General features: G+C 38.3%; 3 protein-coding genes across 6 annotated transcripts in view; 1 reads left to right on the top strand and 2 right to left on the bottom strand.

Moving 5' to 3' along the window:
• LOC110969651 (zinc finger protein OZF-like) overlaps positions 1-25,006 on the top strand; it is a 279,312-nt gene that overhangs the window by 124,369 nt on the left and 129,937 nt on the right. The gene's annotated exons all lie outside the window — the stretch shown is intronic.
• LOC127535362 (immunoglobulin lambda-1 light chain-like) lies at positions 3,145-7,058 on the bottom strand. Its single transcript, XM_051953206.1, has 6 exons — positions 6,712-7,058; positions 6,304-6,619; positions 5,979-6,022; positions 4,043-4,351; positions 3,851-3,925; positions 3,145-3,674 (listed from the first exon to the last, which is right to left on the bottom strand). The coding sequence occupies exons 1-6, from the start codon at positions 6,752-6,754 to the stop codon at positions 3,538-3,540; spliced, it is 924 nt and encodes a 307-aa protein (XP_051809166.1). The 5' UTR covers positions 6,755-7,058; the 3' UTR covers positions 3,145-3,537.
• Positions 12,979-16,069, bottom strand: LOC127535358 (immunoglobulin lambda-1 light chain-like; the record flags this gene model as incomplete). Its single annotated transcript, XM_051953201.1, has 4 exons — positions 12,979-13,723; positions 13,916-13,990; positions 14,108-14,416; positions 15,973-16,069. Coding segments are annotated over 4 exons (618 nt in total), but the record flags the coding sequence as incomplete, so codon positions are not given.

Below are 25,006 nucleotides of genomic sequence, written 5' to 3'. Positions count from 1 at the left end.
TGAACATAGGACAGTGTCCTTAGGGAAAACTGTCCATGCAGTGCTGCAGGAATTACAGTTCAGTCTTCTTACACCTCCTGATGTTCCTGTCTGTTGGACCACAAATTCTCTTCCTCATCACAAATATCTTCTCTTGTGTCTTTGAGCTATTTCAGAAAACTCTAAACCTTCACACATTTCCCTTTGTTAGAGAAAGTCAAGATTCCCCTGAGAGCAATTTACCAATTCAGGACAGATTTAGAATAAAAAGTCTACTGAAAATGTATAGAAATATCTTTGACATATTCTGGCAACTTGTTCAACCATTTTGTATGTAAAGACTGATGTGATGAACTAATGCCTAAATGTTGTGGACGGTGAGACTATTCAACAGAGAGCCGTTATAATACATTTAGATCAACATGACAGAAGCAGCTGATAATGGAGGAAACAGCAGAGAATTGTACAGAATCATTTCATGGATGAACCAAAACATTTATAACTTGTTCTAAGAAATGAGAAACTGATTTTTGATGTGAACAAGTGACACAATGATGTGAAGATTGAACAAGGAGTTTGAGAATTTAAGTTCTGATCTGAGAAATGAACCAAAGTGACTGAGAAAAACTGTAATAGATGAATTATGACTAAACAATGCCTTCTGATTCTGATGGAGAAGAATCCTAACATCTGAAGTGCCCTAAACAAAGTGTTTTATATCACTGAGTTTTTCACAGGTGGTTGAATGAAACATGCAGTTTGAGCACCAACAGATAAATGATGGAATGAGTCACAGCTCATGGACAGAAGTAGCTGCATCAGTAGCAGCAGTAGAAGGTTGGATGCAGTGTGTGTTTGCAGCCACTAGAGGGCAGCAGTGTAACACTGATAATCCTGATGCAGCAGCAGCATCACATGCAGACCACAGACTGTAGATTACATTAGAACATCACATCTCACCAATACATCTCATTGATCTCTTTGATCAGGCATCAGAAATGTCAGCTGTCATGTTTTGTGTCTGATTATTAAATACATCTCTTAATTCACATGTTGGATGGTCGTCTCACAAATAAAATTATGTTTGGCGGCTGTGGTTCTGGTGGTACAGTGGGTCGTCCAACAATCAAAGGGTCGGTGGTTCGATTCCCACTCTGTCCTAGTCATGTGCTGTTGTGTCCTTGGGCAAGACACTTAACCCGCCTTGCCTCCAGTGCTGCTCTCACACTGGTGTATGAATGTTGGTGGTGGTCAGAGGGGCCGTAGGCGCGGATTGGCAGCCACGCTTCCCTCAGTCTGCCCCAGGGCAGCTGTGGATACAAATGTAGTTTACCACCACCAGAGTGAGAATGTGTGAGTGAATGAATGATGGATCCATTGTGAAGCGCTTTGAGTGCCCAGAAAAGCGCTATATAAATCTAATCCATTATTATTGTTATGTTTGGGTCATGTCATCTCAAATCCTCATATTTTAAAAATAATGTCCGCTTGGCATTTTATGGTTTGCTTGAGTTTTGCATAGAATAAAATATGGATGTTTAGAAAGACATCTAAGAAAATTCAATCAAATTCTTTCAGATATTCTTTTTTTTAATCGACTGTTGAAACACTTTCAGCAGTTTTGAGGGAATTTGAATGAAAAAAACTCAGGAATTATGGAAAAAAAAAAGCCTGAAATTGTCACTGGTTTCATCTCATCATGGCATTCATTCAGAATCTGTAATATTGGACACAAAGATCAAATAGTGTCTGATTATGGATGAGACATAAAAACAAACTGAAGCCTGATCTTACAGCAGTTTGAGCTGAAGTTTGAATAATGGAAAAATGATGAATGTGTTGGTTTTACTCTAAATTGCTAAAATACCACTCTCTCCAACTCTCTCAGGTAAATAAATCTACGTAGATTTTACAATTACTGGTTTGACACAACCTTTCTGCAAAAGATGATGAAAGATCTTGAACACACATCAATTGAATATTCAAGATGTTTTATTGCAATTTTCAAAATTCATATCAATACCAAACAATTAATTCTAATTATGATTATATTATAATTATTGTTTGTGTTTGTTGGTTCTTTATTGATACATACATGTTTGTGACTTTATTTGGTGTCAGTATTAAAATGTTCTGCTTTTTATTTGCTTTTTTCATCATTTATTGATTTTTAATTTTCACCAACAGATTATCTGCAACACGTTTATCATCTGTTCTCATATTTCTACCTCCAGGGTGAATTTGTCAGCTCTGAGTTGAGGATTTGATCTGTTTCTCTCACGGATGAAGAACACAGATGCTTCCTGCAATGATTCTTTCAGCAGAGTTGATAGTGGTAACTTATTAAAGTGAAAAGCCACAGCTAACGGTGCCACAGAGCACAAACCCACACAGGAAAAGAAGTTTGATTGGCTGTCAACAGTCTGAAAACACTGAGAACAGATTCATATCTGCTGCTGGAAACACTCATCAGCTCCCCTCCTTCTCTGTGGTTTGTGTTCTTTCTTGGTTTCTGTCAGCCTTGTTTCCACTCAGACCTCCACCTACAGAGTTGAACTGAGCCCAATCACCACCTGAAGCTCATGTCCTGCTCACATTTTGGAGGATTTACAGCTTTTACTGATTAAAGATGGATGTGACTGTGTCCACTCTGCTGTTTGTTCATGTGTGGAAACAACAGTGTCATCAGCGTAGAGGTTTACATCCACACTGACACACTTGTAAAAGGTGATTAATACACAAAGTGAATGATGGGGAACACAGATCTGAACCTGCTGCTTCATCCACACCTGCTAGTTCACACAGAAAACCTCTGTGTTCATCTTTATCTCAAATTGTTGAGCTCATGTTCTTGTTTAGTTGTTAACTAATATTTGTATTTCTAATTCTCAGTAACTTCAAACTACATGAAATGTATTTTGGGAATCATCATACCACACATAGAGACAACAGTTTCATCTTCATTTTATTGAAAACGTTGTACTGAATTATTTCGAACAGTCTTCAGCATTTTGATTCTATAGTAAAAATAAAACAACAAGAAGAAAGACGTATGAAATTAAATGCTGAAATATGGACAAGTCAGCAAATAATTCAACTGAATCTGGTCTATAAATGTTTCAATTAAGAAGCTACACATAATGTAAAAATGAATAAAAACCTTTTACTACTGAACTCCACATTATAAGAAAATAACCCCATGTGAAAAAATCACATTTGTTACCAGTTGCTATAAAAGTCATTAAAATTTGTTACTCAAACATAAACATTGTAATTTTATTGTGTTGACTGACAAACCTGTTGCACTCTGCAGAATAATTCATAAAGTAACATAAGATTCAATTATGAAAAGAGCACTGTCCTGTAGAATTTTAACTCCAACACTGAAAATATATGTGAATATATGAATTTACACTTTAGGATGAAGATCCAACATGTGAATTAAGAGAAGTATTTTATGATGAAGGACAACATGTCAAAGCTGACATTTCTGGTCACTGAACATTTTAATTATGTATTGATGAGATGTGACGATGAGAAAAGTCCAGCAGCAAACAGTCAGTCAGCATGTGTGCAGTTGGTGGACGGTCCCTTGTTTGTGAGGATCATCAGCAGAGAGAGTCCACAGCAGAACACCAGACTCTTCACTATCAGCACTGTGGACAGCAGACAGAGCAGATTCACCTGGAAGGAGGCTGACAGACAGACAGACAGACAGACAGACAGACAGACAGACAGACAGACAGACAGACAGACAGACAGACAGACAGGTCATTATCAAGTCCAAATGAAAGTGAACAGACTGATGTGCAGCTCTGAGTGCAGCAGAACATTGCAGCTGTCCATGCAGAGAGGCAGCAGCTGATCTTACAGTGAGCTTGCTGCAGAGCTGGCAGGTCTGCTGGCTCTCTCTCTGGAGGACAGGAGGCTGCTGGAGCTGGAAGCTCTGAAACAGAGAAGGAGGGAAATGTTTGTATGTGCAGTGAGAAACATGAGTGGTTTTTGACAGCGTCTCCACATGAAGCTGAATCAGTGCTGAACACAGTCATCCAGCCTTCATCACCTTGTTGTGTCTGGGCCTCCACTGGTCCCCCCTCGTGCTGGACGTAGCAGCTGTATTTATATGTGCTGTCCTGTTGCTGATGGATCAGCAAGATGGAGGCGCTGCGTCCCGGCTCTCTGATCTCCAGCTGCTCTCCCTCAGCAGGGTCCACATCCTCCAGCTGGCCGTCCTCCTTCTGTCTTTTCCAGGAGAAGCGGACCAGAGGAGGAAACATGGCTGAGGCCAGACACAGCAGGGAGCTGTTCCCCTCCAGGTGGACTCTGGATGCTGCTGGGTACACGCTCACCACGGGCTTCACTACCTGCTCATCTGATAGATAGATAGATAGATAGATAGATAGATAGATAGATAGATAGATAGATAGATAGATAGATAGACAGATAGATAGATAGATAGATAGATAGATAGATAGATAGATAGATAGATAGATAGATAGATAGATAGATAGATAGATAGATAGATAGGTAGATAGTATTCACAATAAAATAGAGCATTATAAAAGTACAAGAAGGTACAATGTGATTTTCCAAAGTGTATTTACTTTAATATATTTAAAACTATGTTGAGCTTCATTTACATTTTGTCTTCATGTAACTTTTATTTACACCAAACTTTACTGGTTGCCATTCAAGTGTTCTCTATGATATGTAAATAATAATAATAATAATAATAATAATAATAATAGTAATAATAATAATAATAATAATCCAGAAATTTTGCTTCAATTCGGTTTGTTCAATTTTCATATTCAGTGTCTGTTTTCATCGTGTATGAAAGTATTTTCTAATTAAAGATAAATCATCATATAAACAATAAACATCACTGATTTTTTTTTTTTTACAAATGCTCATTTTTCAGCAGAATGACAAAATTAAATAATCAGTTAAACTTTCTTTCAACTACTGTCATAAACAGGTAAAGATGAAATCATAAATTGATCTTTACAACATTAATATAAAATACATTTTTAAATATGAATTTTTAAAACAAGTTTCTGACAAGTTGAAAGCAGTAAAAAGACACAGAAATGTCAAATATGAATAAAGAATCACAGATTAGATCAGATTAAATATTATTCTGTCAGCATCAATTCACATGTTAGAGAACAGAACAGAAACATAACTGATAGAATATCAAATCATTTTAGGTTTGATTTTCATTTCTATCTGATATTAAATATTTACCACCTACTACATTCATTATTTATGAAAAGTTCTGTTTAGCATCTTTTGTATTTTATATATTTATACAATTTATTAAAATACCAGTTTCCATTAAAAACATAGAGATGTTGTATGTATCTGATGTAATACCTTTTTAACTTCATCATTTCTCACAATTTACATCTTTACACACAAATAAAAACGAAATAAAATAACAAGTATAAGATCTAATCGAAATAAAAAATAAATAAAATATGTTTGTCGTGTACTATTCTATATTTCATAACAATAATATTCATTAAAATATTTATTATATTTCATGTCTTTTTTATGTATTGACACATGATCAGATAAAACACACATTCCATCAAATGAAAAATAATTATCAAGGACTAAACTGAGAATACTTATTAATGATTCTCCACAATCCAGAGACATTTATTCCTAAATATTAAATTGTGTTTAACATCACTTTTCTTCTTCTGTTCACAAACCAAGAGACGCCACAGAATCAAAGACTAAAGAAATAAAACACTGAATATTTGTAAGCTCACTGATATTTGCAGAAATAAAGAATAACTTTAGTTGTTCAGTCACATTTCAACATGTTTTCACACATTATTGAGCTTTTCTGATGGAACAGTGGCTGCAGATGAATCCTCCACTAATGATGGAAAAACTAACATGGAAAGCCTGAAACAGCACAAAGTGACTTGAAACACATTTTCAGCTTCACAATAAAACAGCAGAAGAAAAGAAATCTTTCTTCTTACCTGTTACATACAGTTTAGTTCCAGAGCCAAAGATGAGGTACCCGTATCCTCCCACAGTGAAAAATGGTCGTACAAAAACCTGCTGCTGAATGTTTGCTCAGATCTACACACTGTAGCACATCTTTCAGTTCTCAAAGATGCTTCTAGAGATGAAAATATACAAATATGAATAAATGATGAAGTGATGGTGTAACAGTGGACTGTAGTTCTCTGAACTCTGTGATCCTGGGCTGTAGTTTACTGCTGTCTTCGTGTCACAAACACTGTTTGTTGATCTGGAGGTTTTTGTACAGGCTGCAGCCACAATCCATCACTGTGGGAGTCTCTCTTCACACAGCTGCAGTAGTAGGTGGCTGAATGTTCAAGTTTAACTTCTTTAATTTGCAACTCACAGCCGTTCTGTTTATTCTCAGCTGAGAAATGTTCTTTCTCAGGATGATTGTAACGATAATCTAATTTACCATCCCGCCTATCAATATCAAGAATCGCTCTGAATGTTTCTGTTTCTGTCTTCTGGTACCAGAATACATAATTGCCATCACACTGATCAGTTTGTCGACAGCTGAAGGAGGCTGGTTGACCGACTCTCCTGGTCAAAGTCACATCGTCCTGAATCAGCTGTGCTGCCATGGCAACCAGCGCTGCAGAGACACACACAGGTAGATGAAGGTCAGTGTGACAGCGTTTGTTCCAGGTGGACTTTTTGGCCTCCTGATTGGCTGGAAACACTCACCTGAACACAGACAGCACAGAGCAGCAGCTGGGAGGAGAAGCATCTTGTGCAGTGGTGTTTCCTCTGGAGAAGCTGAGCACAAGTGGAGCTGTGATGCAGCTGAGGCCAAACAAGGACGAGCTGTGAGAGCAGAGCAGGCCACGTGCTTTCTAACAGCTCCTCAAAGCTCCCATCAGCCCCTGTTAGCGGCCCACAGATAAGGCTGCTGCTGCTGACTGACAGCTCAGCTCAAGCTGCTGTGTGCTTTCATGCTCTGGATTTAAAGCTGACGGCAGATCCACTAAATCTGCTTCACATCATGCACAAAGACTCAAAACATTCATGTTCCCACAAACACATTCAGGTTGGTGGTCAGTTTAGTGACACAGACTGTTATCTGTTGTTGGGAGCAAAACAGAAAACTACAAATCCACACAGCTCCTCAACTCTCATCAAATTTCAATAATACTTTCAGTTTGAAAACATGTCAAACACTTTGAAATAATTCTATAGATTTATTTTCAGTGTTTGACATTTGATTAATTTATGCTACATAATAAGCGAAACATTCAGTCAGACATATTTGATAGTTTTGCAATAGTTTGGATATAAACTAGAATTTAAAATAAAGTAAGACAAGTAGTTGGATGTGTAAATTTCTTTTGGTTCAAAATGAAAATGTGTCTGATTTTCTTGCCATTTTCTCTGCATAAAAATACTATTAATAAAAATAATTATTTGAATAAACGAGGAGGTGTTCAAGGGAAGGAGCATATGAGTTTTCCCTACCTGCTAGCTTAATTTTTTCAATCAAAATATCCCACTTTTATTTTTATTTTGTTTTGTGTTTTTTTTAAAGGTTTATTTTGGCGAATTTGACTGCAGTTTGATTGTGTCTAACTGGACTGTTAAAATATATTTTTGCTACAATATAAACAATTTAAATACACTAATAATCCAATCTTTTTGTTTGTTTCCAGGGACCCGAAATGAGAAATTCAGCATTTTTACATCTCTGATAATTCATCATATCCTTTCGATATGTTTATTGTTCTTCAGATATTTCAATCATCTGAATATTCTGCTGCAGTTACACAATATGTCTCTTTCCTCATCTGTTATTACAGTTTTTCTCCATTGTTTTGGCTCATTTCCTGAAACGGAGATGACATTTTCAAAATGGTGACAAAATTTCTCCAAACCAGCTTGCAATTGGTCAAAATGGAATTGCATTTTTCATTCATTTCATCAAATTGCAAATGATTTAGTACATGTTTCAATGTCTCAGAACGTGTTTGCAAATGACTGAGTACATATAGCCTGCCTTTAGCACATTTAACCCATATTCAGTACACCTTTCAATGTCTGAGAACATGTTTGCAAATGATTTAGTACATAGAACCTGATTTTGGCACATTTAACCCACATTAAGCACAATTCCCAACTGAAATGGTCCTGTTGAGCCAAACTGATTGTCAATTCTCAGTCTAATTGTCTTTCACTTCAAAACATGCAAGCGACATGCCATTGTTTGAGCCATCATATGCAAAACAGTAAGCTCATTTTTCAAAATTAGTCAAGAAGCCAGTATATCATGGACCTCTTTAAGCACTTATTAGTTATGTATTATATACACACGTGGACAAAATTGTTGATACCCCTCAGTTAAAGAAGGAAAAACCCACAATTCTCACTGAAATCACTTGAAACTCACAAAAGTAACAATAAATAAAAATTTATTGAAAATTAAATAATCAAAATCAGCCATCACTTTTGAATTGTTGATTAACATAATTATTTAAAAAAAACAAACTAATGAAATAGGGCTGGACAAAAATGATGGTACCCATAACTTAATATTTTGTTGCACAACCTTTTGAGGCAATCACTGCAATTAAACGATTTCTGTATTTGTCAATGAGCGTTCTGCAGCTGTCAACAGGTATTTTGGCCCACTCCTCATGAGCAAACAGCTCCAGTTGTCTCAGGTTTGATGGGTGTCTTCTCCAAATGGCATGTTTCAGCTCCTTCCACATATGTTCAATGGGATTCAGATCTGGGCTCATAGAAGGCCACTTTAGAATAGTCCAACGCTTTTCTCTCAGCCATTCTTGGGTGTTTTTGGCTGTGCGTTTTGGATGGTTGTCCTGTTGGAAGACCCATGACCTGCGACTGAGACCAAGCTTTCTGACACTAGGCAGCACATTTCTCTCCAGAATGCCTTGATAGTCTTCAGATTTCATCGTACCTTGCACACTTTCAAGACACCCTGTGCCAGATGCAGCAAAGCAGCCCCAAAACATTACTGAGCCTCCTCCATGTTTCACCGTAGGGACAGTGTTCTTTTCTTCGTATGCTTGGTTTTTGAGTCTATGAACATAGAGTTGATGTGCCTTACCAAAAAGCTCCAGTTTGGTCTCATCTGTCCAAAGGACATTCTCCCAGAAGCTTTGTGGCTTGTCAACATGCATTTTTGCAAATTCCAGTCTCGCTTTTTTATGACTTTTTTTCAGCAGTGGTGTCCTCCTTGGTCGTCTCCCATGAAGTCCACTTTGGCTCAAACAACGACGAATGGTGCGATCTGACACTGATGTACCTTGGCCTTGGAGTTCACCTTTAATTTCTTTGGAGGTTGCTCTGGGCTCTTTGGATACAATTCCAACGATCCGTCTCTTCAATTTGTCATCAATTTTCCTCTTGCGGCCACGTCCAGGGAGGTTGGCTACTGTCCCGTGGGTCTTGAACTTCTGAATAATATGAGCCACTGTTGTCACAGGAACTTCAAGCTGTTTAGAGATGGTCTTATAGCCTTTACCTTTAAGATGTTTGTCTATAATTTTTTTTCGGATGTCCTGGGACAATTCTCTCCTTCGCTTTCTGTTGTCCATGTTCAGTGTGGTACACACCTTTTCACCAAACAGCAGGATGACTACTTGTCTCCCTTTAAATAGGCAGACTGACTGATTATGAGTTTGGAAACACCTGTGATGTCAATTAAATGACACACCTGAGTTAATCATGTCACTCTGGTCAAATAGTTTTCAATCTTTTATAGAGGTACCATTATTTTTGTCCAGGCCTGTTTCATTAGTTTGTTTTTTTAAATAATTATGTTAATCAACAATTCAAAAGTAATGGCTGTTTTTGATTATTTAATTTTCAATAAATTTTTATTTATTGTTACTTTTGTGAGTTTCAAGTGATTTCAGTGAGAATTGTGGGTTTTTCCTTCTTTAACTGAGGGGTACCAACAATTTTGTCCACGTGTGTATATGATTGACACTCAGTGGAGGCTAGAATGTGACTCAGAAAGTAGTAGGAGAAGGAGTATGCAGAAATCAGCGAGTTGATGACCCAGAGGCTGGGGAGGAAAGTGGCCCAGAGGGTCAGGGTCAGGAGGACAATGACCAATGAAGAAGTGCATGTAGTATTCCCAGCATTGGATGTAGGGGAATTTATGAGTTTTGTTTTTGTTTGTGTGACATCACAGTATGCATAGTATATTATGTAGTATACTGTATGTTATTTTTACTTTCACTATATGGAAATCCTTTGTGTTTGAATACTGTAATACAATAAAGATGACCATTTCTGTGGCAATATGAGTGCAGTTTGTTATATTTCAAGCTTGGGGGGCGACTTCCATACATTCCATTTTGTTTATTCAGTTTTATACACAGTGATGTGAATTCAGATAGCATGGCAAAACAATTTAGAACAATAACCCTTAATCAGGAACTTTGCTGAGACTCTGTGGAGTTTATGAAACTGATATTCCAATGATCTTTTGCAAAATTGGCAAACCGTCTAAACCTTTTGACCTGTAGGGCTCATACAATGGAACTATGATGAGGCATTTTGGGGGTATTGACTATTTGCATGAGAAGAAAACTGCATTTTGACTTAGAAGTGATCAGTTTTGGGAGAGATATGAGCATCTGAAGATGATCCATGGTGTTTGGCTGAACAGTCCAGATTATTTTGAGACACAGGACTAACAGAATTGAGAATGTCCGGTCTGTTTCCAGAAACTGGCCAAGGTCACTGAGAAAGATCTGTCCATTTTGATGTTGGTGACTATCTAGATGGGGTGTAAATGTTCTTCTGAGGCATACATTAACAGTTTTGGGAACAAAATTCCATTTTGCAAGGGTGCGTCTCTGTTGTGCTGAACTGCAACACTGTTGTGCAGATTGATTTTAGAGTTTTGAAAATGTCATCTCCGTTTCAGGAAATGAGCCAAAGCAATGGAGAAAAACTGTAAATTAGAGCATCACATCTCACCAATACATCTCATTGATCTCTTTGATCAGGCATCAGAAATGTCAGCTGTCATGTGTTGTGTCTGATTATTAAATGCATCTCTTAATTCACATGTTGGATGGTCGTCTCACAAGTAAAGTTATGTTTGGCGGCTGTGGTTCTGGTGGTACAGTGGGTCGTCCAACGATCAAAGGGTCGGTGGTTCGATTCCCACTCTGTCCTAGTCATGTGCTGTTGTGTCCTTGGGCAAGACACTTTACCCGCCTTGCCTCCAGTGCTGCTCTCACACTGGTGTATGAATGTTGGTGGTGGTCAGAGGGGCCGTAGGCGCGGATTGGCAGCCACGCTTCCCTCAGTCTGCCCCAGGGCAGCTGTGGATACAAATGTAGTTTACCACCACCAGAGTGAGAATGTGTGAATGAATGAATGATGGATCCATTGTGAAGCGCTTTGAGTGCCCAGAAAAGCGCTATATAAATCTAATCCATTATTATTGTTATGTTTGGGTCATGTCATCTCAAATCCTCATATTTTAAAAAATGTCCGCTTGGCATTTTATGGTTTGCTTGAGTTTTGCATAAAATAAAATATGGATGTTTTGAAAGACATCTAAAAAAATTCAATCAAATTCTTTCAGAGATTCTTTTTTTTTATCGATTGTTGAAACACTTTCAGCAGTTTCAAGGCAATTTGAATGAAAAAACCTCAGGAATTATGAAAAAAAAAATCCTGAAATTGTCACTGGTTTCATCTCATCATGGCATTCATTCAGAATCTGTAATATTGGACACAAAGATCAAATAGTGTCTGATTATGGGTTAGACATAAAAACAAACTGAAGCCTGATCTTACAGCAGTTTGAGCTGAAGTTTGAATAATGGAAAAATGATGAATGTGTTGGTTTTACTCTAAATTGCTAAAATATCACTCTCTCCAACTCTCTCAGGTAAATAAATCTACGTAGTTTTTACAATTACTGGTTTGACACAACCTTTTTGCAAAAGATGATGAAAGATGTTAAACACACATCAATTGAATATTCAAGATGTTTTATTGGAATTTTTAAAATTCATATCAATACCAAACAATTAATTAATTCTAATTATGATTATATTATAATTATTGTTTGTGTTTGTTGGTTCTTTATTGATACGTGTTTGTGACTTTATTTGGTGTCAGTATTAAAATGTTCTGTTTTTTAACTGCTTTTTGAATCTGTGTATTTTTTTTTTATCATTTATTGATTTTTAATTTTCATCAACAGATTATCTGCAACACGTTTATCATCTGTTCTCATATTTCTACCTTCAGGGTGAATTTGTCAGCTCTGAGTTGAGGATTTGATCTGTTTCTCTCACGGATGAAGAACACAGATGCTTCCTGCAATGATTCTTTCAGCAGAGTTGATAGTGGTAACTTATTAAAGTGAAAAGCCACAGCTAACGGTGCCACAGAGCACAAACCCACACAGGAAAAGAAGTTTGATTGGCTGTCAACAGTCTGAAAACACTGAGAACAGATTCATATCTGCTGCTGGAAACACTCATCAGCTCCCCTCCTTCTCTGTGGTTTGTGTTCTTTCTTGCTTTCTGTCAGCCTTGTTTCCACTCAGACCTCCACCTACAGAGTTGAACTGAGCCCAATCACCACCTGAAGCTCATGTCCTGCTCACATTTTGGAGGATTTACAGGTTTTACTGATTAAAGATGGATGTGACTGTGTCCACTCTGCTGTTTGTTCATGTGCGGAAACAACAGTGTCATCAGCGTAGAGGTTTACATCCACACTGACACACTTCTAAAAGGTGATTAATACACAAAGTGAATGATGGGGAACACAGATCTGAACCTGCTGCTTCATCCACACCTGCTAGTTCACACAGAAAACCTCTGTGTTCATCTTTATCTCAAACTGTTGCGCTCTTGTTCCTGTTTAGTTGTTAACTAATATTTGTTTTTTCAAAGATTAAGCAACATCAAACAATAACAACAGTTTTTCTGGGAGATCAACACACCACACCTACAGCAATGTTATCTTCAGTTTATGAAATGTTGTTCTGAATAAATGTGAACAATCTTCAACACTTTGATTCTATCTTAAAAAGAAAACCCAGTAGAAACACCTGTGATGCTAAATGTTGAAATATGCACAAGACAACAAATAATTCAGCTCAGTTTGATCTGTTGTCACAAATAAAAAGTAAAAGTTTTTGTTTTTAAATCGATGTTTTACTGTTGTATCTAACTCCACATTACAGCCAAACACCTCACGTCAAAAATGACAACTATGTTTAATTGCTAAAAAATCTGTTCAAAGCTGCTTATCAAACACAAATATTGTAATTTTATTATATTTGTTGATAAACCTGTTTCACTCGACATCAAACTTCATAAAGTAACACAAGACTCAAATATCAAACGAACACTGCCCTGCAGAATTTAAAGTCCCACACTGAAAATATGTGTGAATATATGAATTTCCACTTGTAGGATGAAGATCTAACATGTGAATTAAGAGAAGTATATTATGATCAAAGACAACACAACACAGCTGATGTTTCTGATCACTGATCAAAGAGATCAATGAGACGTATTGATGAGATGTGACGGTGAGAAAAGTCCAGCAGCAAACAGTCAGTCAGCATGTGTGCAGTTGGTGGACGGTCCCTTGTTTGTGAGGATCATCAGCAGAGAGAGTCCACAGCAGAACACCAGACTCTTCACTATCAGCACTGTGGACAGCAGACAGAGCAGATTCACCTGGAAGGAGGCTGACAGACAGACAGACAGACAGACAGACACACAGACAGACAGACAGACAGACAGACACACAGACAGACAGACAGACAGACAGACAGACAGGTCATCATCAAGTCCAAATGAAAGTGAACAGACTGATGTGCAGCTCTGAGTGCAGCAGAACATTGCAGCTGTCCATGCAGAGAGGCAGCAGCTGATCTTACAGTGAGCTTGCTGCAGAGCTGGCAGGTCTGCTGGCTCTCTCTCTGGAGGACAGGAGGCTGCTGGAGCTGGAAGCTCTGAAACAGAGAAGGAGGGAAATGTTTGTATGTGCAGTGAGAAACATGAGTGGTTTTTGACAGCGTCTCCACATGAAGCTGAATCAGTGCTGAACACAGTCATCCAGCCTTCATCACCTTGTTGTGTCTGGGCCTCCACTGGTCCCCCCTCGTGCTGGACGTAGCAGCTGTATTTATATGTGCTGTCCTGTTGCTGATGGATCAGCAAGATGGAGGCGCTGCGTCCCGGCTCTCTGATCTCCAGCTGCTCTCCCTCAGCAGGGTCCACATCCTCCAGCTGGCCGTCCTCCTTCTGTCTTTTCCAGGAGAAGCGGACCAGAGGAGGAAACATGGCTGAGGCCAGACACAGCAGGGAGCTGTTCCCCTCCAGGTGGACTCTGGATGCTGCTGGGTACACGCTCACCACGGGCTTCACTACCTGCTCATCTGATAGATAGATAGATAGATAGATAGATAGATAGATAGATAGATAGATAGATAGATAGATAGATAGATAGATAGATAGATAGATAGATAGTATTCACAATAAAATAGAGCATTATAAAAGTACAAGAAGGTACAATGTGATTTTCCAAAGTGTATTTATTTTAATATATTTAAAATTATGTTGAGCTTTATTTACATTTTGTCTTCATGTAACTTTTATTTACACCAAACTTTACTGGTTGCCATTTAAATGTTCTCTATGATATGTAATTAATAATAATAATAATAATAATAATAATAATAATAGTAATAATAATAATAATAATAATCCAGAAATTTTGCTTCAATTCGGTTTGTTCAATTTTCATATTCAGTGTCTGTTTTCATCGTGTATGAAAGTATTTTCTAATTAAAGATAAATCATCATATAAACAATAAACATCACTGATTGTTTTTTTTACAAATGTTATTTTTTTTTAGCTGAATGACAAAATTAAATTATCAGTTAAACTTTCTTTCAACTACTGTCATAAACAGGTAAAGATGAAATCATAAATTGATCTTTACAACATTAATATAAAATACATTTTTAAATATGAATTTTTAAAACAAGTTTCTGACAAGTTGAAAGCAGTAAAAAGACACAGAAATGTCAAATATGAATAAAGAATCACAGATTAGATCAGATTAAATATTATTCTGTCAGCATCAATTCACATGTTAGAGAACAGAACAGAAACATAACTGATAGAATATCAAATCATTTTAGGTTTGATTTTCATTTCTATCTTATATTAAATATTTACCACCTACTACATTCATTATTTATGAAAAGTTCTGTTTAGCATCTTTTGTATTTTATATATTTATACAATTTATTAAAATACCAGTTTCCATTAAAAACATAGAGATGTTGTATGTATCTGATGGAATACCTTTTTAACTTCATTTCTCACAATTTACATCTTTACACACAAATAAAAACTAAATAAAATAACAAGTATAAGATCTAATCGAAATAAAAAATAAATAATATATGTTTGTAGTATACTATTCTATATTTCATAACAATAATATTCATTAAAATATTGATTATATTTCATGTCTTTTTTATGTATTGACACATGATCAGATAAAACACACATTCCATCATATGAAAAATAATTATCAAGAACTAAACTGAGAATACTTATTAATGATTCTCCACAATCCAGAGACATTTATTCATAAATATTAAATTGTGTTTAACATCACTTTTCTTCTTCTGTTCACAAACCAAGAGACGCCACAGAATCAAAGACTAAAGAAATAAAAACAGTGAATATTTGTAAGCTCACTGATATTTGCAGAAATAAAGAATAACTTTAGTTGTTCAGTCACATTTCAACATGTTTTCACACATTATTGAGCTTTTCTGATGGAACAGTGGCTGCAGATGAATCCTCCACTAATGATGGAAAAACTAAGATGGAAAGCCTGAAACAGCACAAAGTGACTTGAAACACATTTTCAGCTTCACAATAAAACAGCAGAAGAAAAGAAAAGTTTCTTCTTACCTGTTACATACAGTTTAGTTCCAGAGCCAAAGATGCTGTACCCGTTTCCTCCCACAGTGAAAAATGGTCGTACAAAAACCTGCTGCTGAATGTTTGCTCAGATCTACACACTGTAGCACATCTTTCAGTTCTCAAAGATGCTTCTAGAGATGAAAATATACAAATATGAATAAATGATGAAGTGATGGTGTAACAGTGGACTGTAGTTCTCTGAACTCTGTGATCCTGGGCTGTAGTTTACTGCTGTCTTCATGTCACAAACACTGTTTGTTGATCTGGAGGTTTTTGTACAGGCTGCAGCCACAATCCATCACTGTGGGAGTCTATCTTCTCACAGCTGCAGTAGTAGGTGGCTGAATGTTGAAGTTTAACTTCTTTAATCTTCAACTCACAGCCATTCTGTTTATTCTCAGCTGAAAAATCACCTATCTGAGGATGATTGGGATCCATCTCTATGTCACCATTATCTCTATTAATATAAAGAATCACTCTGAATGTTTCTGTCTTCTGGTACCAGAATATATAAGGTATGTCACACTGATGAGTTTGTGTACAGCTGAAGGAGGCTGATTGACCGACTCTCCTGGTCAAAGTCAAATCGTCCTGAATCGGCTGTGCTGCCATGGCAACCAGCGCTGCAGAGACACACACAGGTAGATGAAGGTCAGTGTGACAGCGTTTGTTCCAGGTGGACTTTTTGGCCTCCTGATTGGCTGGAAACACTCACCTGAACACAGACAGCACAGAGCAGCAGCTGGGAGGAGAAGCATCTTGTGCAGTGGTGTTTCCTCTGGAGAAGCTGAGCACAAGTGGAGCTGTGATGCAGCTGAGGCCAAACAAGGACGAGCTGTGAGAGCAGAGCAGGCCACGTGCTTTCTAACAGCTCCTCAAAGCTCCCATCAGCCCCTGTTAGCGGCCCACAGATAAGGCTGCTGCTGCTGACTGACAGCTCAGCTCAAGCTGCTGTGTGCTTTCATGCTCTGGATTTCAAGCTGACGGCAGATCCACTAAATCTGTTTCTCATCATGCACAAAGACTCAAAACATTCATGTTCCCACAAACACATTCAGGTTGGTGGTCAATTTAGTGACACAGACTGTTATCTGTTGTTGGGAGCAAAACAGAAAACTACAAATCCACACAGCTCCTTAATTCTCATCATATTTTAATAAAAGTTTCACTTTTAGAACATGACAAACATTTTTCAACAATTCTGTAGATTTATTTTTGATATTCTTTTTTCATTCATTGATTCATTTAGGCCACACAATAATAGAAACATTTGGCAGCATTCAGTCAGACATATTTGGTATTTTTGTAAACTTTGGGATCTAAACTAGAGTTAAAAATAAATTAAAACAATTAGTTGGATGTGTAAATTTCATTTAATTAAAAATGAAAATATGTCTAATTTCCTTACTGTTTTTTTCAGTATATCAGTAAAAATAATAATTTGTTTAAATGAGGAGGTCTAGGTGTTCAAGTGAAGAAGTATTTGGATTTTCACTATGTGCTAGCTCCATTTCTTGATCAAAATAGAGCTTGTTTTGTTTTTGTTTTGTTTTGTTTTGATGTGTTTATTTTGACATATTTGACTACAGTTTTATTGTGCCCAACTGGACTGTAAAAACACATTTTCCAACAATATAAAGAGTTTAAATACACTAACTATTAAGTACTTCAATGTATTTCCATGCACTCTATATGAAGAATTAAATATTTTTACATGTCTGAGAATTCATCATATCCATTCAACATGTTTTTTCTTCATATATTTCAATCATCTGAATATTCTGCTGCAGTTACACAATATTTCACTTTCCTTTTCTGTTATTAAGGGGCTGCACAGTGGTCAGTGGTTAGCACTTTAGCCTTGCAGCAAGGAGATCCCTGGTTCAAATCCCGGGGTGGGCCTGGGATCTTTCTGCATGGAGTTTGCATGTTCTCCCTGTGCATGCGTGGGTTTTCTCCGGGTACTCCAGCTTCCTTCCACAGTCCAAAAATATGCTGAGGTTAATTGGTTATTCTAAATTGTCCGTAGGTGTGAATGTGAGTGTGATTGTTTGTCTGTATATGTAGCCCTGTGACAGACTGGTGACCTGTCCAGGGTGTCCCCAGTCTTCGCTCGAGTCAGCTGGGATAGACTCCAGCACCCCCCACAACCCTAATGAGGATAAAGCGGTGTATAGAGGATGGATGGATGGATCTGTTATTAATGTCTTTCATTCCAGCCGTCTCATGTCAACATGTGTCCATAAAGAAGTGTCTGCATGTGATGCTGCTGCTGCATCAGGATTATCAGTTAGAGTGCCTATATAATGAGAGTGGCGACATGACGGGTCCAAAAAATTTTGGTCACGTGATCTATAGGAGCCATTTTGTTTCCTATTTATGAACGCCGGTTATGTCTGTTAACATTGTTTACAACGCAGAGAGTAATTCTAGGTCTTTTTTGGCTTCATAAATACCTGAAAAATGACGGGCTGTTGTGCCTTTGGGTGCACAAATCGATCGGAGAAGGGATTACACATGTTTAGATTTCCCAGGAGTAGTGAAAGAATGAAACTGTGGGAAAATAAATTCCGGAGAGTGGGATGGAAACCGACTTCATCATGGTTTTTGTGCCAGATTAGTCCCATGTATGTACTTTCATGTTATGATGTATGGGTGAATGACAGATAGAAAAGTTTGATGTGATTTTAGGCAGTTGTGGTTATTTTGACTTTGACTATTTTCATGCATGGAGATGCATGAAATACGGGCCGCTGAAGTTTAACGGGGTAACCCGTTAAACTTCAGCGGCCCATCTGAGCTTCGACAACAGCCTCCCTGTTCATTCACGATTTTCAATTCAACACACAGCTGACAGTTTTCTGTTTCCTATTTTCTGTTTTCCGTCCAACCTGCAGTCACTTATCAGCCTCATATGACCCGAACAGGCTCTGTGTTGTTCACCTGTTTCTGGGCTGTTAGCCGCCGTTAGCATGAGGATGCTGTTAGCCATATGCTAACAGCTGCAGCACCGTACAGGCGGACGGGAAAACGTATTTTACTAAATTGACCGAAGCTGCAAGCTCGATGATAGAAACATTATACACTTATGGAAAGCTTAGATTCTCATGAATCCGCCGGTATAAACCACTTTCAGATGTGATTACCACAGCGGGTAATATAAACACATTTGTCCAACAAACAGCAAATAACGTAAACAGCACAACTCACCTTTGAAGGCTCAAAACTAGTCACAGATGAAAATATTCCACTAAAAACGGCCATAATCCAACATTGGACATCCAGACAAAACAAGCCAGTAAATTATTTTGTCCAAAACATGTCTTGAAATCAGTAAACACTCCATAGTTTTCGTGAATGTGCACCTCGCGCTGCGCGTCCCATATTGAGTGAATGGAAACAAAATGGCTTCAAATCCCCAGTTGTCGCCACTCTCATTATATAGGCACTCTATTATCAGTGTTACACTGCTGCCCTCTAGTGGCTGCAAACACACACTGCATCCAGCCTTCTACTACTGCTGCTACTGTGAGCACACACTACTGCTGAGGCTGCTGCTTCTTCTGCTGCTGCTAATGCAGCTACTTCTGTCTGTGAGCTGCACACAACTTTCATTATTCATTCATCTGTTAGTGATCAAACTGCACGTTTAATCCACCAAACAATCAAAAACTCAGTGATACTACACTTTGTTTCAGACTCTTCAGATGTTTGGATTCTACTCCATCACCATCAGGAGGCGTCTGATGCTCCCAGATTCCTTCTGCAGCAGGACAACCAGCCCAAACATCCAGTTAGACTCGTGAAGAACCATCTGCAGCCACAAGAAGAAGCAGGAGTCCTGCAGCAGATGGTCTGAGCTCAGCGAGTCCTGATCTCAGCATCATGGAGTCAGTCTGGATCACATGAAGAGACACTGAGACACTCTGAATCCTCACAAGAACTGTGGCAAGTTCTCCAAGATGCTGTTAGCAACTGACCTGTCATAGAATCAGAAGCCCAAAGAGTCAGGAGGTCAATTCAGAGCCTCTGTTTGAAATGATAGGAAGGACTTGTTGTTGGAGGATCACTGAAACAGCGACAAAATGATGCAAAGTGATCAAAATAACACAAATTTTGCCTTCCAGTAGGTTCAAAAACAACCACAAGTAGATACAGCACGACCAAAAAGAGACTCCAAACAATCTCCAGACCAAAGATGGACTGAAACAGATAAAACAAGGCACAAAATAACTGTAAGATTACAAACAAAAGATGAAAAAACACTATAAACACGGTTGAAACAGGCACAAAAATAAGACAAATAGATGAAAAATTATCAAAGAAGAGGCATTTCCTGCACCTGATATTACAGTTACTGGAGCTCTTTCAGATGGCAACAGATCAACAATTATCAGAAAGATTTTCATTTGATTTTTTTTACCATGAATTCATGGTTCTCAGAATCTGGATGACACCACTGATCCTCTGACTTTTCAGCATGAATTATCTGATGATATTCCCATCAGCCTTAGCTTGAGTGAGCCGCTAACAGTGGTGGAGGAAGAAATTGGAAACTAATTGAACCAAAAATTCTTCTTATTTTGTCCAACCAGCTGTCCAAACCGCAAAATTATCACATAAATTATTTTCAAAATTTAAATTATATGAAGGAAATGAAGCAAATTTTCACATTTGATGAAGTGGAACTATGAAATGTTTGGAATCTTAACATGAAACATGAATTGAAATGTATGTTTTGTCAATAATTTGATTGTTTCATATCTTTATCAATATTTTTGATTCAAAATATAATTTAATGAGCTCTTCATTTCTTACCCAACTCAGTAACTAAACATGTTAGATCATTTTTAAAATAACATATCTAACAGTACAACTGTTAAAAGTTTAGGACAACCACTTCAATATTGTTTCTTAGTTCTGCAGTCACATGTACAGCTAAAAGGCAGTGTGTTTTCAGTTGCAGAGGGCAGCAGTGCAGCAGACCCCCTCCTAAATTAATATATGCTATTAAATGCAAAAGTGTCTTTTGAAAGACTGTACCTGAAAGCACCACCTTGAGTCCTTGATCCCACCATCAACGGATCCATCAGTCATCAGAATCATTGCTGCATCACCAAAACATACATGTAAACAGTGGCGTATCCAGGACTTTTTTACCGGGGTGGCCTTGATGGGACACAAAGCTAGTGTGTGGTGGCTATGGCATAGCGGAGTTTAGTGCCAAGTACGCAGCCGACCACAGTTCAAATCCTAGTACTTTGATGCATGTGACATCCTCTCTTTCTCCCATGATTTCCTGTCTCATAAGTGTTGAATAAAGGTGTCTATTCTGGTTTATTTTTAAATTCCATTTCCCATTATTACAGTCCTCAATTATATCTGGTTATTTTAACTACTCTAAATCAGTAAAATATGTTCAGGATAGGGTACAAATTTTCTAAGAGCCATTTCCTTGGATTAAAGGAAATGATTAGATTAGCAAAATTCAACTGCTCTCAACTCATCCTGCAGAATAACATTATCAGTCATCAGCTCATCAACTGTGTCACCTGTATTGTTGCTTTACTAACTGAAGCGCCATCTTGCACCAATTACTGCAGTAAGTTGCTAGGAATGCTAGATTCATAACATCGAATTTTAAACAAAAAATTGTCTCAGATTAGTTATTTCACCGGTAATCAGCTGTGTAATACACAGTATGATGTAGAGAGCTGGTTAGATCATGGGTAGTAGAAGCCAGACACGGAGCTGAGGGGTTCCTCCGTCTTCTCTGCGTTTATTTCACTCTAGCTATGACAACCTGCGAACAATATATTATTCCTTACATACATCTTATATGTGAAAAGTAACCCCACCAGCTCTTGTTTCCTTACAGCGCTCATTAGAGCATCCATAGGCTGAACAGAAGTCCGGCATCTAAGTGTTGAGTGGCAAAACCAGCATTGTAAAAAAATATCCAAGCACCTTGTATAGTAGCTACACGTGTGACGTTTCTATCATTGATTGACAGAATTTCTCTTGTTTCTCGTCTTGACGAACTTGACCAACCATGGGCGTAACCACCATCTCAGAAGTGAGGGGGACAAATTTTTCAGAGCGATTTATCATTCTCTTACATTTAATTGCACCGTCCTTAGTGGCTAAAGAACCACATAATCCCTAACAGCCACAGTGCAATACCAGGGGACCAACTAGGCTAGTTCTTTAAACTATAAAGTATAAAACTTTAAACTATAAAATCTAAAGTTTTAGTGGCCAAACTTTAGTTGAGTTAACAACAATGTCCCTTGAACATCTACTGGACGAGTAGCCAAAGGTGCCAAACACTGAACATGAAATGATCAGTACTGCCTGGTTTCTCCCTGCAATAGATATCTTATTTTCAGGAAGTTATAATCTCTCCTTACCTGTAAAGACCCTACATCCTTGTCCCTGCTGCTGGCCTCTGATCCATCTCCTCCCTGACTCTGCTCTTTCTGTTATGGCAATAAACATAAAAAATGTGGCAAGAAAAATTCTGAAATAGCATTAGGAAGAGTAAAACTTGCAGTGGAATTTAACCTCAAAATCACTTTAACCCATAGATACATATTTTTTTCTCAGCCACTTATATATATTTTTTCACCTCTGCAGACCCTGCATGGTCAACATTACTGCTGGCCGCCGCCTCTGGTCCATCTCCTGCCTGACTCTGCTCTTTGTTATGGAAATAATCATTAAAAAATCTGAAAATCAAAATTCTGAGATAGAATTTGAAAGAGAAGCAGTAAAAATAGTTGTAAATTTAACCACTTTTATACCATAGATAGCCTATTCTTTTTTCTCCTCCCTGACTCTCCTCTTTTGGGACCAAAAGACTTAAATACATGGAGAGCAATTGTGAGCACATCTTCTGCCCAGAAATGAAAGAGGACTGGGTTTATTCCAAGAATAAACTAATTAGCAGTAATGTAACAGAGGCAACAACATTTAAATTATTGTTAACTAGCTTAACATATTGATATATTGCCATGTTTTACCTTGTCATCATTTAGCTAACAAGTCTAACATTGTTTGCATCCAACAAGGTCACACAACTTACACGGTTTGTTTGGAAAAAACTGTGTAAAGTTTTTTGCTTCTTGCTGGCTCTGGCTGGTTTGCTAAACATTACTCCAGACGCACGTTCAGCACTGCTCAGCACAGCAGCACGTCTCCTGTGGAACACCAGCGTTAGCATGCGCTCATGGTGCATTCAAAGACGGCTCGGGAAAACACAATACTGGATGCTAATAAAGGGTTTAGCTGTTGTAACGGCTGAAAAAAGTGCGGAGGACAGAGGGGACAGATGTGGAAAGTGCGGGGGACATGTCCCACGCGTACCCCGCGTCCGTTACGCCCATGTGACTGTTAGAGTTGAATTTGAGAATATATTTATCATAATCAAGCCCTAGGGCATTAACTGATTGTATATAGTGTCTTTATAGAATAATCTTCATTACAAACCCACACACACACATCTTGCTCCTCTAGTCAGTATATTTCCACTCTTACAGCTTAGCACACCCCCTTGTGTAACTCGAGCTATTTCTTATCTTATGCTATGTTTTCGTTTCTGCTTGTGTATAAAATAAACTTCGTATGGGAGCAGTCTTGGTAGCTCGCACTAATGTGTCTTGTTACACTGTGCTGTTACCCTTGCAAGTAAAAAGTTACAGTCTCCGTGTCTTTCTGGTTCGGTGAATATCTTCATTTGATATGTGGGAGCTCTCAGCGGAGCTACACTCTGACATATAACTTGGTCCTTCGAGCCGGATCCGAGGATTCCTTCCCGACGTCGAGGAGAGCCGACACCGAAGTCTGTCGACAGCGATCGTCGCCAAGCAGCGAGATCTGAAAATCCTGGGACGTGAATTCGTGGCCAGGTCAGTGAAAGGAAAAGCGGTCCCTCGGCGCTGGGTGTGAATCCAAGGATCCGATCCAGGAAGTGACACCGATCAGAACCACGGGTGAGAAAGAGATTCCGCTAGCATGATAAAAGAGATTCCGCCGACATAAGGAAAGAGATTCCGTCAGTGAGTGTAAAGATTCCGCCGACATAACGAAAGAGATTCCGTCGGCAAGGTGTACACGGTGTGAGTGTAAAGATTCCGCCGACATAAGGAAAGAGATTCCGTCGGCAAGGTGTACACGGTGTGAATGTGAAGAGTGATTGAGAACTTCAAGCACATTATAAGGTCTAGAATACCTTGCTGAATTTCTGATTTATTATTTTCCTTGTTGTTGACGACGTACTGGTGACAAGGGGATTAAGGGCGAGCTAGACTCATAAAAACTAACACCGCTGCAGCTTATCTGCAGTAGAAGGATGTGTTAGTGTCCTCCCGTTGTCTCGTGCCAGAGAACTCAACAACAAGCAGCTATGGGACAAAAACAAAGTGTATTAGAAGGCGATGAGAAATTTATGGAAGGACATGTGGAAGAATCAGGAAAAATAAGTCAAAAAAGACAGAGAAAGAAACATACTTTCTCAGGCAAATTAGATGAGAGAGACATCTTAGAACTCCATATTAAAATAAAAACTGAAATCCTTCAGATAAAGAGTGAAAAAAAAAAAGCGCAGAAAGGATGCCAATACACCTGGGAACCTAAGGAGCTGTTCGAGGGAGACCGAAGTCTGTGCACAGCCCCCTGAAACTAGGTTTGGGGACGAAAGCCCTCCGTGGTTGAATTCCACGTCGGCCGGTTAAAACCCTGTCCGGGTTCTGCGGGGTTCCAGGTTGACGGCATCCGAACAAAGCGCTTTAGGAAAGTGAAGTCCTGAGCTAAGAGAAGCCAAAACTTACAAAATGTGTGCATGTGTAAAACTGTGAGTGTGAAAGGACTGGTCAGTGATTGAAGCAGCGGACAGCCTGAAACCTATCGGTGTGAACATACGGCTGTTGTCAGTTGAAGTAAATCACTGAGTGTAAACAGTCATTAAGATTTAGGAGGACTTTGTGAAAACTCTAAAACGACCTTTAGTCCTGATATTGGACCC

Source organism: Acanthochromis polyacanthus, chromosome 9 (assembly GCF_021347895.1).
Source record: "Acanthochromis polyacanthus isolate Apoly-LR-REF ecotype Palm Island chromosome 9, KAUST_Apoly_ChrSc, whole genome shotgun sequence".
In the NCBI taxonomy this organism is placed as follows: domain Eukaryota; kingdom Metazoa; phylum Chordata; class Actinopteri; family Pomacentridae; genus Acanthochromis; species Acanthochromis polyacanthus.
The sequence above is the reverse complement of the archived record's forward strand: the minus strand, read 5'-3'. Positions and strand labels throughout refer to the sequence as shown.

Excerpts from the sequence above, each read along its gene's own strand:
- LOC127535362 (XM_051953206.1), bottom strand. The coding sequence starts at position 6,754 with ATGCTTCTCCTCCCAGCTGCTGCTCTGTGCTGTCTGTGTTCAG. Across the intron at positions 6,620-6,711 it reads TCTGTGCTGTCTGTGTTCAG|CGCTGGTTGCCATGGCAGCA; the intron begins GTGAGTGTTTCC and ends GTGTCTCTGCAG. Across the intron at positions 4,352-5,978 it reads AACTAAACTGTATGTAACAG|ATGAGCAGGTAGTGAAGCCC; the intron begins GTAAGAAGAAAG and ends TCTATCTATCAG.